Genomic DNA, 19,063 nt, shown 5'->3' with positions numbered 1-19,063 from the left:
TCCCAATGGCCAGTCCATCCCTGGTGCATACCCTAATGCAATAGGCTGCGCACACCTATGCATAGAGTAAGGCTTGGGTGCGAGCCCACACGAGTGCCCCCATAGAATGGTGGGCACCTGGCAAGGGGGAGAAGCCAGGTACACCCGAGGAAAATCAGAGCTGCTCTGTGCAAAACCATTACACAGAGCAGGTAAGTATGACGTTTATGAAAAAAAAAAATTTAATAAAAAAATGGGGTTACAAACATTTTATACTTCACCAAGTCCCGGAGTTAGACTTTATTACACAACAAACTATTAACTTTCATAGAATAAAAGAGCCGGCAATTGCAGAGGTGAGATCTGATATAGCCACAGCTGTGTACATGGCCTTTTTTTTTATCTCACTTGCTTTTTCGGGCACTTACTAGGTTATAGCACCATAATATTCATATCTGATGACATCTATAACAGTTTCACAGAAGTCATCAGTGATAGAGTTTTTATATTTTGTTGGGGGGCTGTTCCGGCAGAACGTGCGTACCCCCGTATTCTGTGCTTAGACCACTGACGTGGGAAAGCAGCCTTAGCAATGCAGAAGGATTATATGGAAAGAGCTTCTTCCTGTGCAGCCTATTAACAGCTTCTTGAAGGTCTTCCAAGCACTGCACTGCCCTCTGCTGGGTACCCTGGACATGACACGTGTTTCCTCCGGCTTGTGCACTTGGTTGTGAAGGAGGGGATGTTGGAGAATGGGCTTTCAGCTCCAACCTTTTCATGTGTTTATCTATATCTGTGCCGTCATCCCCTGCAGAGTGTGCAATGACAGGACCCTGCTCGCTGTCCGCAGATTCCGATTCGGAATCTTCTGAGCTGTCATAGTCTACAAGGCGTTGAAGGGCACCCATTGAGGAGTTTACACAGCCAGATGGCGAGGGAGGTGTCGAATGCTTGGTATGACCGACCGGTGAAGAGGCAGGCCTGCTAATCTCCATAGGAGTGGGTAAAAGCAGATTAGGAAAACAAATGCAGTCGCTCTGAATTGGTGTTGCTTTCACCGATTGCTCTTGCGGCGGATGGAAAGAGACGCCGGACGGATGGAAATTTCTAGACTTATCGAATAAAGAACATGTGAGACGGAACCGAGGCCAGTCGCATTTCAGCAGCTTCAGGTACCTGACCAAGTATTCCAGGAAGCAGGTCTCCGAGGAGATCAGGAAATCCAGCAGCACCGATGAATCGAACGAAACATTGCTGAGCAGGAAGAGGAAAACGCAGTGAGGGTCGCTGCCGGAGCGATGCGACGATCCGCTCCATATCGAATTCTCCGACTCACAGCTTGTAGATGGAGAGCAAAGGCTGAAAAACAGGAGACTGATTAATATGCAAAGTCTTCCTCTTCACTTTAACTACTTGCCGACGGCGGCAGGTCGGCTCCCCTGCGCGAGAGCCCGTAGCTCTACGTCGGCTCTCTCGCAGGCCACTAGGGGCGCGTGCTCGCCCCCGACTCCCGTGCCCGCCGCCGGGCACATGCGATCGCTCGTTACAGAGCGGGGACCGGGAGCTGTGTATGTAAACACCCAGCTCCCGGTCCTGTCAGGGAGAGAAAGGCTAATCTTTTGTTCATACAATGTATGAACAGAAGATCAGTGTTTCCCCTAGTGAGGCCACCCCCCCTACAGTTAGAACACACCCAGGGAACATACTTAACCCCTTCCCCTCCCCCTAGTGTTAACCCCTTCACTGCCAGTGGCATTTTTATAGTAATCCAATGCATTTTTATAGCACTGATCGCTTTAAAAATGCCAATGGTCCCAAAAATGTGTCAAAAGTGTCCGCCATAATGTCGCAGTACCGAAAGAAAAAAAAAAAAAACGCTGATCGCCGCCATTACTAATTTAATAAAAATGCCATAAAAATACCCCCTATTTTGTAAACGCTATACCTTTTGCGCAAACCAATCAATAAACGCTTATTGCGATTTTTTTTTACGAAAAATATGTAGAAGAATACGTATCGGCCTAAACTGAGGAGTTTTTTTTATATATTTTTGGGGATATTTATTACAGAAAAAAGTAAAAAATATTCATTTTTTTCAAAATTGTCGCTCTTTTTTTGTTTATAGCGCAAAAAACTAAAAAACGTAGAGGTGATCAAATACCACCAAAAGAAAGCTCTATTTGAGGGGAAAAAAACTTAGGACCGGCGCTCCGTGGAACAGGCCGAAGCCACGGCCTTGTCTAAAACATCCTGCCCGCAGCTCGCCGCGATCCTGTTAAAAGGCCGCGAGCTGCATCCAGCCTGATGCCGCTCGCGGCCTTTTCCCAGGATCGCGGCGAGCTGCAGGCAGGATGTTTTAGGCGAGGCCGCGGCTTCGGCCTGGTCCGCGGAGCGCCAGTCTTAAGTTTTTAGGCGAGGCCGCGGCTTCGGCCTAGTCCGCCGCGATCCTGGGGAAAAGGCGCTCTGCGGACTACGCCGAAACATCCTACCCGCAGCGATCCTGGGAAAAGGCCGCGGCTTCGACCTAGTCCTCGGAGCGCCGGTCCTATGGAACAGAATTTTTTTTTTTTGCCCATGTCCACCTTCCAAGCCCCCACTCACCAGGACGCTATTTCTAGTCGCCATGGCGACCTGGCAACCGGGATTTGTCGAGCCCTGCGCTAGGGTTTCCAAGATGGGTGCAGGAACACTGAGCAACGTCACTGGCGCCAAAGCAAACACACCAGAAGCCTTGGCCTTTGGCAAGTATGTTACCTTTCATTGCTTTTTTTTTTGCGTTGAGGTAGCATTTTTACATCAGAAGTGGGGGTTAAAAAAATAGGGGTTGCATCAATTTTAGGGCAAGGTCCGCCATTGTCTTCTGTGGTCATATTCGATACACTCACCTAGGATTGTGCTGGTACATCTTAAGTAAACACTTGGCAACCTCCAACATGTCGTCATCCTGCTCTATGAAGGCGAGAGACACCCACTCACAAGGGTGCACCGGCTCCTTCCACTCAATATGGCGCTTTAGGAATTTCAGGAGGTGAGCCATCAGAATGTCCGGAGCCAGAACCTCGGTCTGCCCTGAAATACAGAACACAAGTCCCATCAGTCTCTGGAAATCACAGCAGACGAGACTGCCCTCTCCTGGTACCTGAAGTGTTTGCACGCTGGGCATAGATGCCCCATTAAAGGTTTACCCGATTTTCCAATGAATAATTCTGAGATAGAAGTGCTTTTTGGAATTCACACAAGTAACACATTCCAGACATGTCAGTATGTACAGCAACTGTAATTGTTTTTTAAAAAAAAAAAGTCATAATGTTGTTATTAAAAATCAGTCCGTCAGCTCCGGCGAAGATACTGTCTGGGCCGCGGTGAGGTCACCAGTCTGCTGTGCACAAGCAGGAAGCATTTCTTAAAGTATAAGCTACCCCTAAAATTATTATTTTTCTCTCCTAGGTATAACTAGCCTTGTGTGTGCGTATTGTATTTATAAATGAAAAAATTTAAAAAAAGTCTTTGTTTGTTACAAAACTGTAAAAAGCCAAGTTTTCTCCTTCACTGATGAGGCTGCACTGACAGGCACTGATGAGGCACTTATATGCAGCACTATTGGGGGGCAGAGTGCCCGCTACAGTTCCATTGCCGGCTAAGGCCATCTCCAGCCGAGTGCCCGATACAGTTCCATTGCCAGCCGAGGCCATCTCCAGCCGAGTGCCCGCTACAGTTCCATTGCCGGCCGAGGCCATCTCCAGCCGAGTGCCCGCTACAGTTCCATTGCCGGCCGAGGCCATCTCCAGCCGAGTGCCCGCTACAGTTCCATTGCTGGCCGAGGCCATCTCCAGCCGAGTGCCCGCTACAGTTCCATTGCTGGCCGAGGCCATCTCCAGCTGAGTGCCCGCTACAGTTCCATTGCTGGCCGAGGCCATCTCCAGCTGAGTGCCCGCTACAGTTCCATTGCCGGCCGAGGCCATCTCCAGCTGAGTGCCCGCTACAGTTCCATTGCCGGCCGAGGCCATCTCCAGCTGAGTGCCCGCTACAGTTCCATTGCTGGCCGAGGCCATCTCCAGCTGAGTGCCCGCTACAGTTCCATTGCCGGCCGAGGCCATCTCCAGCTGAGTGCCCGCTACAGTTCCATTGCCGGCCGAGGCCATCTCCAGCTGAGTGCCCGCTACAGTTCCATTGCCGGCCGAGGCCATCTCCAGCAGAGTGCCCGCTACAGTTCCATTGCCGGCCGAGGCCATCTCCAGCTGAGTGCCCGCTACAGTTCCATTGCCGGCCGAGGCCATCTCCAGCTGAGTGCCCGCTACAGTTCCATTGCTGGCCGAGGCCATCTCCAGCTAAGTGCCCGCTACAGTTCCATTGCCGGCCGAGGCCATCTCCAGCTGAGTGCCCGCTACAGTTCCATTTCCGGCCAGGGCCATCTCCAGCTGAGTGCCCGCTACAGTGTGTTAGGGCAGCACTGGCGGGGGGTGGTGCGATTCTGGCAGAGGCGGTGCCTGAGCATGTGTTGTGTGATATCATGGTGCAAGGGAGCCGAGCAGAGTGGCTGAAGCCTCCTGTGTGGGTCTGCGGGACGGGAGTGGGACTGTTAGTGCTGTTTGGACTGAGGGGACCGCCTGGCGTGGAGAGAGATTGTCACTGTGACTCAGGAGGGGACGTGTCGCGTCGGTGACCGGTGACTCAGTATCACTGTGAGAGTAAATTTCATGTGTGTGCGCCGCCCATTTAAGTCCTGTTCTACTTACTATATCCAGAATAAAATAATATTTTTTTTGCCTTAATATATTCTTTACATAATATTGCTAATTGCATTTTGTACTCGTTTGTAGCTTAGGTACTGAAATTTGAACTTAAAAAAACTTAAAAATTTTGGAAACACCATTTAAAAAAATTTATAAAAAATAAAACTTAGCTGTGCCAGTAAATTTTGGGTGTAGTTTCAGTACATTTCAATATGGTATGTTGGCATCAATGCCAATGTCTCACTCACCCACATACATAGCTAGCCCATAACAATGAAAATAGTATCGCTCGCTAGAATGCCCACCAAACCTGTCAACAGGTGAAAAGACAGGTGCAAGACAGCCGCAAAAAGGGTAAAAACGCGCCAGAGACGGTCTCTACAGGTAGAGAACAGGATTTCAAGCCATCTATAACCCATCTCGTTCACATTTATGCAACAGGGAGTCGGTGTCTGCGTGCCGACAGCCACCATTTTGTTGTAGCCCATAATTGTAACACAACTTGCAAACCTTGAATATTGGCGAAATTGTGGTTAAAAATGTTATATCTGCTGGTGTCCTGGTATTACCTTTGTACATTGTTCATAATTCCTATACTGACCCATTTTTTTTTTTAAGCGTTTATGGACTTCACGTTGCGTTATTTTAAAGCCAATCCTGGTATGACAGAGGAATTTAGAACTTGGAAACAGCAATACAAACCAATGACGAGAACTGAGGATAAGATTTCACTTATCTTGTGTTTACTTTTATTGATAACGTTCAGATCAACACTTGGGATGCTTTGAAGCTCCCATCATCCAATGAAGCTCTTCATACCTGAAGTTCATCCAGCTGACTGCACCATCCAAGTGTGCAAAAGGTTCATCCAAGGACCAGGGGAGGAAAATTATACAGGAATCTTGGCCCTTAACCAGTTCAGCCCCGGAAGTTCTACCCCTTTAACCACTTGTCCACCGGGCCTATTTTGGCAACTTCTCTCCTTCATGTAAAAAATTACAATTTTTTTTGCTAAAAAATTAATCAGAACCCCCCAACATTATATATATATTTTTTTTAGCAGACACCGTAGGGAATAAAATGGCGGTCATTGCAACTTTTTTTTCCTCGCACGGTATTTGCACAATAATTTTCAAAAGCCTTTTTTGGGGAAAAAATTAAAATCATGAATTAAAAAAATAACAAAACAGTAAAGTTAGCCCAATTTTTTTGTATAATGTGAACGATGATGTTACGCCGAGTAAATAGATGCCCAACATGTCACGCTTTAAAATTGCGCACACTCATGGAATGGCGCCAAACTTCGGTACTTAAAAATCTCCATAGGTGACGCTTTAACATTTTTTACAGGTTACTATTTGAGTTACAGAGGTCTAGTGCTAGAATTGTTGCACACGCTCTAACGCACGCGATGATGCCTCACATGTGGGGTTTGAACGGCGTTTACATCTGTGGGCGGGACTTGTATGCGTGTTCGCTTCTGCGTGGGACAGGGGTGTTTTGAAAAAAAAATCAAAAATTTAACCACTACCCGACGGCCGTACGACTTTATAAGGCCACAGGGTGGTTCTAATTCTCTAACTGGCTGTGTCTTTACGGCCTGCGAGCGCAGTCAGCGGCGGTGCGTGCGTGCTCGCCGCATCGCTGAGATGCCGATGCGAGTGCCTGGCGGCCGTGATTTCCGCCAGGCACTCGGGATCGGCGGCTACAGGGACAAGACGTGGAGCACTATGTGTAAACACAGAGATCCATGTCCTGTCAGGGAGAGAGGAGACCGATCTGTGTCCCTTGTACATAGGGACACAGCATCGGTCACCTCCCCCAGTCACCCCTCCCCCCCCCCCCACAGTTAGAACACAATTCAGGGTACACATTTAACACCTTTCTCACCCCCTAGTGTTAACCCCTTCAATGCCAGTCACATTGATACAGTAATTGGTGCATATTTATATCACTGATCGCTGTATAAATGTGAATGGCGCCAAAAATGTGTCAAAAGTGTCCGATGTGTCCGCTATAATGTCGCAGTCACGAAAAAAATGCTGATCGCCGCCATTAGTAGTAAAAAAAAAAATAATAAAAAATAATAATAATTCTGTCCCCTATTTTGTAAGCGCAATAACTTTTGCGCAAACCAGACGCTTCTTGCGATTTTTTTTATTTTATTTACCAAAAATATGTAAAAGAATACGTATCGCCTAGACCAAGGATCCTCAAACTACGGCCCTCCAGCTGTTGAGGAACTACACATCCCATGAGGCATTGTAAAACTCTGACATTCACAGACATGACTAGGCATGATGGGAATTGTAGTTCCTGAACAACTGGAGGGCCGTAGTTTGAAGACCCATGGCCTAGACTGAGAAAAAAAAAAGTTTTTTTTTCAAAATTGGGCTATTTATTATAGCAACAAGTAAAAAATATTGTTTTTTTTTCAAAATTGTCGCTCTATTTTTGTTTATATCGCAAAAAATAAAAACCGCAGAGGCGATCAAATACCACCAAAAGAAAGCTCTATTTGTGGGGGAAAAAGGACGTCAATTTTGTTTGGGCGCCACGTCGCATGACCGCGCAATTGTCAGTTAAAGTGACGCGGTGCCACAAGCTGAAATTTCACCTGGTCAGGAAGGGGTATATGTGCCCAGTAAGGAAGTGGTTAATTTTATTTTACTTAATTTTTTTTATTTTTACATTTTTATTTTTTTGATCACTTTTATTCCTATTACAAGGAATGTAAACATCCCTTGTAATAGGAATCAGTGTGGCAGGTCCTCTTTATGGAGAGATGTGGGGTCAATAAGACCACACATCTCTCCTCCAGACTTACAAGCATGAAAATCTGTGAAAAAAATAAAAAATCACAGGCCGACAGCCGCGATTGCGGCTTTGTTCAACTCCGGGTACCGGGCGTGACGTCATAACGTCGCGCCCGGGCCTCCGATGATCATAGAGATGACTGGTGACCATCTGGTCACCAGTCATCTCTATGCTTTCCAGGCAGCGCCGACCGATTCGCTCTCCGGGCCCCGATGGCACAGGAGAGTCCGGAGAAGCACCGGATGTCGGCGGGAGGGGGGGGGGGGGGGGGGTCGTCGCTTTGATTGTTCTTATTGTGCACAAAATCTGCGGCTGAAGACGCCGATATCTGAATGATGCCTATAGCTGCTCCCATCATTCAGATATCACCGCACAAAGTCAAGGACGTCATACGACGTCCTCCGGTGGACAAGTGGTTAATGACTAGACCATTTTTTTTTTTTTTTAATACGGCACTGCGTTACTTTTACTGACAATTGGACGATCGTGCGATGCTGTACCCAAATCAAGATTTTATTTTTTTGCGCAAGAAGAAAGAAGAAAGAAGAAGAAAGAAGAAGAAAGAAGAAGAAAGAAGAAGAAAGAAGAAAGAAGACGACCTACCATTTTGAAAAAAATAAAATAAAAAATGTTTCACTTTCTGCTACCGTATAAAAAAAATTGGATTCTTCTACACATTTTTGGTAAAAAAAAATTATAATACTAATAAGCGTATATTGATTGGTTTGTGCAATTGTTATAGCGTCTACAAACTATGGGATAGATTTATGGACTTTTTTTTTTTATTGTTTTTACTAGTAATGGCGGCGATCAGCAATTTTTTTAATTGGGATTGCAAAGGACAAATCTGATAATAGGTGATACTTTTGGGGACCAGTGACACCAATACAGTGATCAGTGCTAAAAAAAACCACTGTGACTGTATAAATTACACTGGCAGGGAAGGGGTTAACATCAGGGGCGATCAAATGGTTACGTGTACTCCTAGGGAGTGCATTCTAACTGTGGGAGGAATTCTATGACTGGGGGAAAACAGATCTGCGTTTCTGTTTAGCAAAAACACAAGATCTCAATTTTCCTCCCTCACAGAGTGGCAGTCTGCCTTGTTTACATAGGCAAACCGCCGTTCTGCCTCTCCTGTGAACAATGCGCTGCGTACCACAGGTACGAGATTTCACGCAGTCAGGCCGCCCTGCCGCAGTATACATGCGGTAGGTGGTCCGGAAGTGGTTAAAGCCCAACTACTTAATGTACCTGTATTTAAATTTTACTTGACCCCGCGCTTTTGAAATTTTTTTTGAACGGCGCATGCACCGTCCGTAAAATATCCCAGTGTGCATTGCTCCAAAGTACGCCGCAAGGACGTATTGGATTCGACGTGAACGTAAATGACGTCCAGCCCTATTCGCGAACGACTTACGCAAACAACGTAACATTTTCAAAACTCAGCGTGGGAACGACGGCCATACTTAACATTAGCTACGCCTCATAAAGCAGGGGTAACCAACTATACGCCGAAAAAAGCCTAACGTAAACAACGTAAAAAAATGCGCGGGCGGGACGTACGTTTCTGAATCGGCGTTAATACCTAATTTGCATATTCCTCGCATAGCTATACGGAAGCGCCACCTAGCGGCCAGCGTGATTATGCAGCCGAAGATACGACGGTGTAAGACACTTACACCAGTCGGATCTTAGGGATATCTATGCGTAACCTGATTCTCTGAATCAGGCGCATAGATACGATGGCCCGCACTCAGAGATCCGACGGCGTATCAGGAGATACGCCGTCGTATCTTGTTTCCGAATCCGGGCCCATGTATTTATGTCTATATGTTTGTTCATTATAGAAATATCCATACATACTTTGAAAATATACTCCTGAAGAAGCGGTTATCCTGCGAAACATGTAGAGGCGGAACTGTTAAGGGACCAACATCAAATCCCCCCCCCCCCCCCCCAACACGCATGGATTCCTATTTTTTTTCCTATTTTCAGAGATTTTGTATTCCTGCTTTAAAGGCCTATTTTTAATTCCTTGTGCTATTTTCTTAATAAATCTTATATATTTTTGTATATTTTGTCTATGCGAGTCTTTGCCGTACCATGAAAGTCCAAAGTTGCCTTAAAACCTCAGCTTTTTCTGACCCCTTTGTCCCGGATAAGCCGCATCTACGCAGTCAAGATGACCATCCTTCCCAAAGTCCTTTATTATTTTCGTACCCTTCCAGTGCACGCCCCGTCTTTTATAGGGGTATTGCAGAACAACGTTCTATCCTTCAGGACTTTTCAGCGTCCCCGGGTGTCACGTTCCACCTTTTACAGACAGACTGCAAGGAGGCCTAGGGATACCCAATTTAGCCAGGCACTCTCAGACTGCCCAGATCTCCCAAATAACCCTGCTCCATGCTACCTCCGATATCCCATTGTGGGTGCTCCTCGAACTCCAACAGCGCCCCCTATCGCAGTGATGGTGAACCTTGGCACCCCAGATGTTTTGGAACTATATATCCCATGACGCTTAACTACACTGCAGAGTGCATGAGCATGATGGGAAATGTAGTTCCAAAACATCTGGGGTGCCATGGTTCACCATCATTGCCCTATCTGCTCTACTGTGGTTACCTCACAAGCTGCGCCCCCCCCACTTGCTCAGCCCGCTTATGCGTCATAGCCTTAAAGTGGATGTAAAACCCAAATTTTTTTTTTTGATGTCACAATGTAGAGTATAAGATTTCCTATCATCTGTGCCCAGTCTTACCACACAGAGTTAATCCAGCTCTGAGCAATCCTCTTTTATTGTTCAGTGAAAATTAACAGACTTCCAGATAAAAACCTGTCTAAGTCCTTTCCTCTCTCCTTGCTTTGAGTGACAGGTTATTTACATATCTTGCTTGGACATGTTTAGCATATGTTATGTTATGTTTATCATAATATGAGGTGATCCACAGTTCATTGTATATTACCAGGATGTGTTTTGTGGGGGAGGGGTGGATTTCTGACTTTTTATACTGTGGATCACCTTATATTATGATAAACATAACATAACGTATGATAAACATGTCCAAGCTAGATATGTAAATAACCTGTCACTCAAAGCAAGGAGAGAGGAAAGGACTTTTTATGTAGACAGGGGGCTAGATTTAGCAATGATTTACGCCGGCGTATCTATAGATACGCCGCGTAAATTCAAAGCTGCGCCGGCGTATCTTTTTTCTGTATTCAGAAAGCAAGATACGCCGACATTAGCCTAAGATCCGACTGGCGTAAGTCTCTTACACGGTTGTACCTTAGGGTGCATATTTACTCTGTCCGCTAGGTGGCGCTTCCGTCGTTTTCGGCGTAGAATATGCAAATGACCTAGATACGCCGATTCACTAATTTACGTACGCCCGGCGAATTTTTTTTACGTCGTTTACGCTAGGCTTTTTCGGCGTAAGGTTGCTCCTGCTATTAGGAGGCGTACGCAATGTTAAGTATGGACATTGTTGCCGCGTCGAATTTTGAATTTTTGCGTAAGTCGTTCGCGAATAGGGCTGGACGAAATTTACGTTCACGTCGAAACCAATGACGTCCTTGCGGCGTACTTTGAAGCAATGCACACTAGGAAATTCCACGGACGGCGCATGCGCCCTTCGGGAAAAACGTCAATCACGTCGGGTCACCAAGAATTAACATAAAACACGCCCCCCTCATCCTCATTTGAATTAGGCGCGCTTACGCCGGCCCCATTTACGCTATGGCGCCGTAACTTAGAAGGCAAGTGCTTTGTGAATACAGCGCTTGCCTCTCTAACTTACGGCGGCGTAGCGTAAATACGATACGCTGCGCCGCCGTAACAATGCGCTGAATCTAGCCCAGGGTTTTTATCTGGAAGTCTGTTCATTTTCACTGAACAATAAAAGAGGATTGCTCAGAGCTGGAGTAACTCTGTGTGGCAAGACTGGGCACAGATGATAGGAAATCGTATTCTCTACATTGTGACATTAAAAAAAAAAAAAATCTTTGGATTTACATCCACTTTAAGGCTGCATTCACACCTGAGCGTCGGTCGTTCGGCGTTTTGTCGCACGTATTCATGCTTATTTGCGCGTTTGCATACAGCGTTGTCCGACGTTTTTGTACTTTGACGTTTTTTATTTTAGCCAATAGGAAAAATTATCATCTTTTCATCACTTGTTGCTATGTTGGTAGATTTTTTTAATCTTCTGCATGGGCGACAAGTTCTATTGACTAAAGCGACGAAACGCCCGTAGCAAACGCCCGTTGTCGCGCATGTCGCTTGAATCGAGCGTTTCCATTACTTTCTATGGGAAATGGAAACGCTCAAATACGCCCAAACCGCCCGATACGCGCGACAAAAAAGGGTCCGGAACTTTTTTTGGCGATGGGCGTCAGGCGCATCAGCGTTCAGATGTGAACCATCCCCATAGACTTTCATGTATTTTGGTCCCTCTGGCGTTTGTGAGCGTCGCGCTACAGGCAACAAAACGCCTAGGTGTGAATGGGCTCTAAACTTTGGGACTCTGTTCGCTACTCATGTAACCTCATGTCCCCCTTTCTCCTACTCCTCCCTCTTTTTAAATAACCAGGACACAGGATTTCGAAAAGATCACAGCAATCACTGTAGTAGCGCCAACTACTACAGTGACTGTCAGTTTACCCGGCGACCCCTCGGGTACGAGACGTACATACTTACATTGGCCCAAGCTAATATGCGATTAAGACCCTATCTGCAGTTCAGATTTCACATTACATGAAATATCCTATGCTATAAAATAACTATATGTGGATGATTTTTGTGAGTTGATTGCGTTACCTGATTCTCCATTGTGGACCTGGATTTCCAGGGCTTTGAGAACAGACAGACAGGTGGCTCCCAGGATGACTAGGTCAGGACCAAGCTCTGATCCATCATTAACACCTCCAAAGCTGCTTGATCTGTCACTAACAGGGACCTGCAGGAGCCAACCCTCCTGCACAGCGCCCAGCAGTGTCCCAGCCAGGGCAGCCATGTCCTTGTCCAACATTGCATCTTGCTGGTGAGACAGAATGCGGGGGGAAGGCAGGAAATCCTCCCCAGCTTTACACAGCAGACATCTTTTCAGCACCAAGATAACCTGTTTCTTCACAAAGTACGGAACAGGAGAGGAGATGAGGTTCAAAGTCTGAGGCAGGATGGCCGATAGAACTTGTTTGCAAAGGGAGACATTTAATTTCAGTTGTGTTCTTAAGGCAACCAAGGTTTCTATAAGATCCAGCAGACAGGAGAGGTGGCCACTGGGCTCCTCAACTAGTGCAAGTGGCTGGCACGAGGGGTTCGACAGGTAAGTGATGACGGTAGAAAAGTGTCGTTCAAAGACATTTTCAAGAGGAACCAAGATCATCAGTAGAAGGTCTGGAAAACATAAGAGGACGGATTACTATTCCAAAAAAAAAAAAAATTGTTGAGACAGAGAATATATATATATATATTTATAAATGAAAACAAAATTGGCGTCCTTTTTTTCCCACAAATAGAGCTTTCTTTTGGTGGTATTTGATCACCTCTGCAGTTTTTAGTTTTTGCGCCATAAACAAAAATAGAGCGAAACATTTTGAAAAAAAAATAATATTTTTTACTTTTTCTTATAATAAATATCCCCCAAAAATATATAAAAAACACTATTTTTTTCCTCAGTTTAGGCCGATACGTATTCTTTTATATTTTTTTCGTAAAAAAAAATTGCAATAAACGTTTATTGATTGGTTTGCGCAAAAGTTATAGCGTTTACAAAATAGGGGGTAGTTTTATGGCATTTTTATTAATATTTTTTTTTTTTTTACTAGTAATGGTGGCGATCAGCGTTTTTTTTCCGGTACTGCGACATTATGGCGGACGCTTCGGACATTTTTGACACATTTTTGGGACCATTGGCATTTTTATAGCGATCAGTGCTATAAAAATGCATTGGATTACTATAAAAATGCCACTGGCAGGGAAGGGGTTAACACTAGGGGGCGGGGAAGGGGTCAAGTATGTTCCCTGGGTGCGTTTTAACTGTAGGGGGTGCTAGGGGAAATGACCGATCGCTGTTCATACATTGTATGAACAGAGGATCAGCATTTCTGGATCAGCATTTCTCCCCCTGACAGGACCGGGAGCTGTGTGTTTACACACACAGCTCCCGGTCCTCGTTCTGCAACGAGCAATCGTGGGTCCTCGCTCTGTAACGAGCAATCGCATGCGCCCCTAGTGGCCGCTTAGAGAGCCGACATTATAGTACGGGCTCTCGCGCAGGGGAGCCGACCTGCCGCCGTAGAGCTCTACGGGGGCTGGTCAGCAAGTAGTTAATACATTCTATGCATCGAGGTGAGCAAAAAAAAAAAAAAAAAAAACCTTGTAGTGCACGAGCACGATTGTTCCTGCGCCGTGGACCAGCACACCTGCTCCAGCTGGTGTTCTCGGGTCCTGATTGGATAGATTGATAGCAGCGCAGCCATTGGCTTTTGCTGCTGTCAACCAAATACGATTACACGGGAGCCGGGGCGTAGCCGAATCCTGCTGTCTGTGTCAATGGACGCAGCAGGACATGGGAGCGCGCCCGCATGGGTGCCCCAAGGGACAGCACTTCTCCGACAGGGCACTCAAGGAGAGCGAGGAGCCAGGAGCGCTGCTGAGAGACCCCAGAAGGAGGAGGATCGGACAGGAGGCAAGTAGAACAGGTTATTTCAAAAAAATAAAAGTAATGTTTAGTTATCCTTTAATGCCAAAAAGGTGAGTGGGTCTTATGCCTAAAGTTAAGGCCTTGCTAGTAAAGTTTAAAAAAAAAAAAAATCTCCTACCGCGCTTGTTTAAGGAAAGCGCCCTCTGTGTCCCATTAGATTATTTGTACATTTTATTTATTAACCACTTTACCACCGATCCAATTTTGGCACTTCTCTCCTTCATGTAAAAATGAAAATTTGTTTGCTAGAAAATTAATCAGAACCCCAAACATTATATATTTTATTTATATTTTTTTTTAGCAGACACCCTAGGGAATAAAATGGCGGTATTTGCGCAATCATTTTTCAAATGCCTTTTTTTGGGGGGAAAAAAAACGGTTTCATGAATTAAAAAAACAACAAAACAGTAAAGTTAGCCCAATTTTTGTGTATAATGTGAAAGATGATGTTACGCCGAGTAAATAGATACCCAACATGTCACGCTTTAAAATTGCGCACACTCATGGAATGGCGCCAAACTTCGGTACTAAAAAATCTCCATAGGTGACGCTTTAAATTTCTTTACAGGTTACTATTTGAGTTACAGAGGAGGCCTAGTGCTAGAATTGTTGCTCTCGCTCTTACGCACGCAACGATACCTCACATGTGGGGTTTGAATGGTGTTTTACAAAATGTTACTTAATTTTTTTACACTTTTTTTTTTTAAATAAATAAAAAAAATGTAAAAAATTAAAAACAAATTGTTAAAGATAAAAAACAAACAAAAAAGAAAAAAAAAACTGACATATGTGCCACTGTCACATGTGTTTAAAAAAAGTATCGGTATTTGGTAACGGCGAGTACTTGAAAAAAAAGTATCGGTACTTGTACTCGGTCTTAAAAAAGTGGTATCGGGACAACCCTAGTCACCAGGACAAATGGTGATGTGAATCTCCCCAGCAATAACTTGGCAGAGGGTCCAACATTCCCCCAATCTATCAAAAAAAAAAAAAAAAAAAAAAAAAAAGGAGTTTGCATTTACATAAATCGCTTTGATATTAACATCTGCATGCAATTCATCTTACCTGCCTTCTGTAGCTTTTCATCTGTCAGAAATCCTTTACAAACATATACCAGGGATGTCAGGCATGGGATCAAGGTTCGTGATCCAGGATCCTGGCAAAGACTAAACAGACAGAACTGCAGCCAGTGGGCATTTACCTCGTGCTAGAAAAAGACATGTACACAAAAAACATGTGCTTAACATTTACAATGCTTAAAGTGGTTGCAAAGGTTAAAAAAGTATTTTTCAGCTTAAAGCGGAGGTTCACCCTCAAAATGAACTTTCTAGCTATGCTATCTCCAGCCTTTATAAAGGCTTGTAGCGTTGTCATATTTTTTTTAAATCTGTACACTTACCTGTCTTCAGCCTCACTTCCAGGTCTTCTTCCTTGTGGGGAGTGGGTGTGTCGCTCCTTTTCCCTGACGGGGAGCTCTGCGTAATGTCTCCTGGTAGTGAGCGTTGATCCTCCCAGGAGACGCGCTGTGCTCGAGGCATAGATGATTGACGTGCGTGTAAAGCGCGTCACGCCTTCCGAAAATATCCGAGGGGGACTCTTTACGGCGCTATACGGCGCCTGCCGTGTAGAGCTGACTGCGCAGGCTCGGTAAAGTGCCGAGACCCAGCTCGGATATTTTTGGAAGGCGTGACGCGCTTTACCCGCACATCAAAGATTTATGAATCGTCTTAGGAACGCCTAATCCCCGGGGGAGCGAGAACCCGGAAGCCGGGTGAAAACAACGATAAGACAGTAAGTACAGCGGAGAAAAAAAAAATCCAGCATACTGTCGATGTCAGCAGTATGCTGGATGTAACGGTATATAGATGTTTTAGGGTGAACCCCCGCTTTAATGCATTCTCTGCAAGGTTAAAAAAAAAAAAAAACGAAGATGATGCTCTCTCTCTCTTCTCACTGGCTCACAGACAGCAACAGGAGTCAATGGTGTCATTCAGAGCCTGTTCGGGGGAGAGCTACAGACACAAGTAGGGGATTGAGCCCGCACATGTGCCACAATGGGAAGTGGCTTCCTGTGGTAGCACGCCATGACTAGGAGGAGCCAGGAGCGCTGATGGGGGACCCCAGAAGAGGAGGATCTGTTCTGTGCAAAACCATTAGGCCTCATGCACACGGAATGTTTTTACAGCTGCCATTTTTTGGCTTCAGGCGTTTTCTACAGTCAAACTCCCCATCATGTTATCCTATGTGTCCATGCACAGATAGGCTGTTATCAACCGTTTTTGGCTAGGGCATGTTTCGGGCAAAAAAAAAAAAAAACAAACACAAACACAAACACACACACAAACACACACACAAACACACACACAAACACACACACAAACACACACACAAACACACACACACACGACTAGTGGGTTCCAAGAGGCGCTTTTCAGCTATAAAAACGCTCCAATATTAAAAAAGAAATACGATAATAAACACAGATAAATGCTCAAAAACATGGCTCACCAGCGTTTAACATTTTTTATCTATTGAAATGAAAAATAAAAAAGCCAAATGCTAAAAATTGCTATTGTAAAAAAATTGAAAAAAATAAAATAAAAACTCACTGTAAAGCTACTGCCGTTTTTAGAACGTTAATGGAACGTCCAGTGTGCATGAGGCCTTTTACAGATCAGAGAAGTACAACTTGTTATTTAACCCACTTGCTTACTGGGCACCGATACCCCCTTCCTGACTAGGCCAATTTTCCGCTTTCAGTGCTGTCGCACTTTTTGACTGACGATCATGCAACACTGTACCCATATGACATTTTTTAAATTTTTCTGAGAAAGATAGAGCTTTCTTTTGCTGGTAGCTAACCACTTAAGACCCGGACCTTTATGCAGGTAAAGGACCTGGCCAGATTTTGCGATTCGGCACTGCGTCGCTTTAACTGACAATTGCGCGGTCGTGCGATGTGGCTCCCAAACAAAATTGGCGTCCTTTTTTCCCCACAAATAGAGCTTTCTTTTGGTGGTATTTGATCAACTCTGCGGTTTTTATTTTTTGCGCTATAAACAAACATAGAGCGACAATTTTGAAAAAAAAAAACAATATTTTTTACTATAATAAATATCCCCAAAAAAGTGTCACGCTTCCCAGGAGACGATTCATAACACGGATTCTCGAAATAACACGGATTCTCGAAATATCGCGGAATTTTACTCATCACGTGACTCATGAAGCAGGTCACGTGATGAGGGCGGATCTAATTCCGCCATTTTAATTGTTGGCAAATAGGTAAAATCTTCCATTACACACTACACTGCCCATGCGCGTGATAGAGCAGCATTCACGAATCCTGGAAGTATTTGCTTGTGGGCCTCACAATGCCCACAAGCAAGATGGATCTTTACAACACGGATTTTTATAAATAATTATTTACGGCCAAATGTGAATCTGGATGCCTAGAGAATTCAGAAATGTATCTAGACCCTTAAAAACGTCATTTTTTAGAACCAGAAAAACGGTCGTGTGTACGCGGCATAATACTACTAAATATAATATATGATGATCAAATACAAAGGATAAATATAAAAATCATCACTGTACAGGTAAAGAGAACATGTCACAGGGCAGATTAGATACCTGGTATTTTAGTTGATATAGCACCAAATAGGAGAGGCACTTGGAGGCGATATGTGACAGCACCTTATCAGAAGTATTTGATAGTCTCACCTGTACAGAGAATTAAGAAATATTATTAAAACACAAATACTGTAATATAATTAGAAAATCCGACTAAAAACTGATCAGAGGACCACAAAACAATTCATACGCCCCCCTTGTAGGTGCCAGAACAGAGTTTTACTTTTCATTCACCTTTCACTCTCTGTCCCTTTGCAGAGTATTCATTTGGACTTCCAATTTCAATTTAGTTTTAATCAAAGTCTTGACTAAAATGTCGTTTTCATCCGAATTGTTTTAGTCAACTAAAAATCAGCTTTGGTAAATTGTAATGCATTATTTAAATATTTCTCTAGAATTTCCAAACTCATTATATATGATCTAATAGCGGCCCAGATTCACGTAGATCGGCGCATCTTTGCGCGGGCGTAACGTATCCTATTTACGTTACGCCTCCGCAACTTTTACAGGCAAGTGCCATATTCTCAAACGAAAGTTGCGGCGGCGTAGCGTAAATAGGCCGGCGTAAGCCCGCCTAATTCAAATGTGGTAGATGTGGGCGTGTGTTATGTTAATTTTATGTGACGTCACGTAAATGCCGCTTTTAACGAACGGCGCATGCGCCGTCCGTGAAAGTATCCCAGTGTGCATGCTCCAAATTAACCCGCAAGAAGCCAATGCTTTCGACGTGAACGTAAATGACGCCCAGCCCTATTCGCGAACGACTTACGCAAACAACGTAAAATTAAAAAAATTTGATGCGGGAACGACGTCCATACTTAACATTGGTACGCCGCATCTACGCCTCATATAGCAGGGGTAACTTTACGCCGGGAAAAGCCTAACGTAAACAGCGTATCTGTACTGTGTCGGCCGGGCGTACGTTCGTGAATTTGCATATCTAGCTGATTTACATATTTCTAGGCGTAAATCAGCGTACACGCCCCTAGCGGCCAGCGTAAATATGCAGTTAAGATCCGACGGCGTAAGACTTACGCCAGTCGGATCTAATACTAATCTATGCGTAACTGATTCTAAGAATCAGGCGCATAGATACGACGGCTCAGACTCAGAGATACGACGTTGTATCTCCTTTGAGAATCTGGGCCAGCATGTTTATATTTATGGTATGAGGGATTGAAAACCAAGTTTCATAAA

General features: G+C 44.7%; 1 protein-coding gene across 1 annotated transcript in view; it reads right to left on the bottom strand.

Annotated features, from left to right (window-relative positions):
* Positions 1 to 247: 247 nt before the first annotated feature.
* Positions 248 to 19,063, bottom strand: part of LINS1 (lines homolog 1) — a 28,283-nt gene continuing 9,467 nt past the window's right edge. Inside the window, exons 4-8 of the mRNA XM_040342324.1 lie at positions 17,867 to 17,956; positions 15,302 to 15,443; positions 12,349 to 12,927; positions 2,865 to 3,048; positions 248 to 1,338 (exon numbers count right to left, since the gene is read on the bottom strand). Coding sequence (XP_040198258.1) covers positions 483 to 1,338; positions 2,865 to 3,048; positions 12,349 to 12,927; positions 15,302 to 15,443; positions 17,867 to 17,956 — 1,851 coding nt within the window. The 3' untranslated portion in view covers positions 248 to 482. The remainder of the gene's footprint in view (positions 1,339 to 2,864; positions 3,049 to 12,348; positions 12,928 to 15,301; positions 15,444 to 17,866; positions 17,957 to 19,063) is intronic.

Source organism: Rana temporaria, chromosome 3, assembly GCF_905171775.1.
Source record: "Rana temporaria chromosome 3, aRanTem1.1, whole genome shotgun sequence".
NCBI classification, from domain to species: domain Eukaryota; kingdom Metazoa; phylum Chordata; class Amphibia; order Anura; family Ranidae; genus Rana; species Rana temporaria.
The sequence above is the reverse complement of the archived record's forward strand: the minus strand, read 5'-3'. Positions and strand labels throughout refer to the sequence as shown.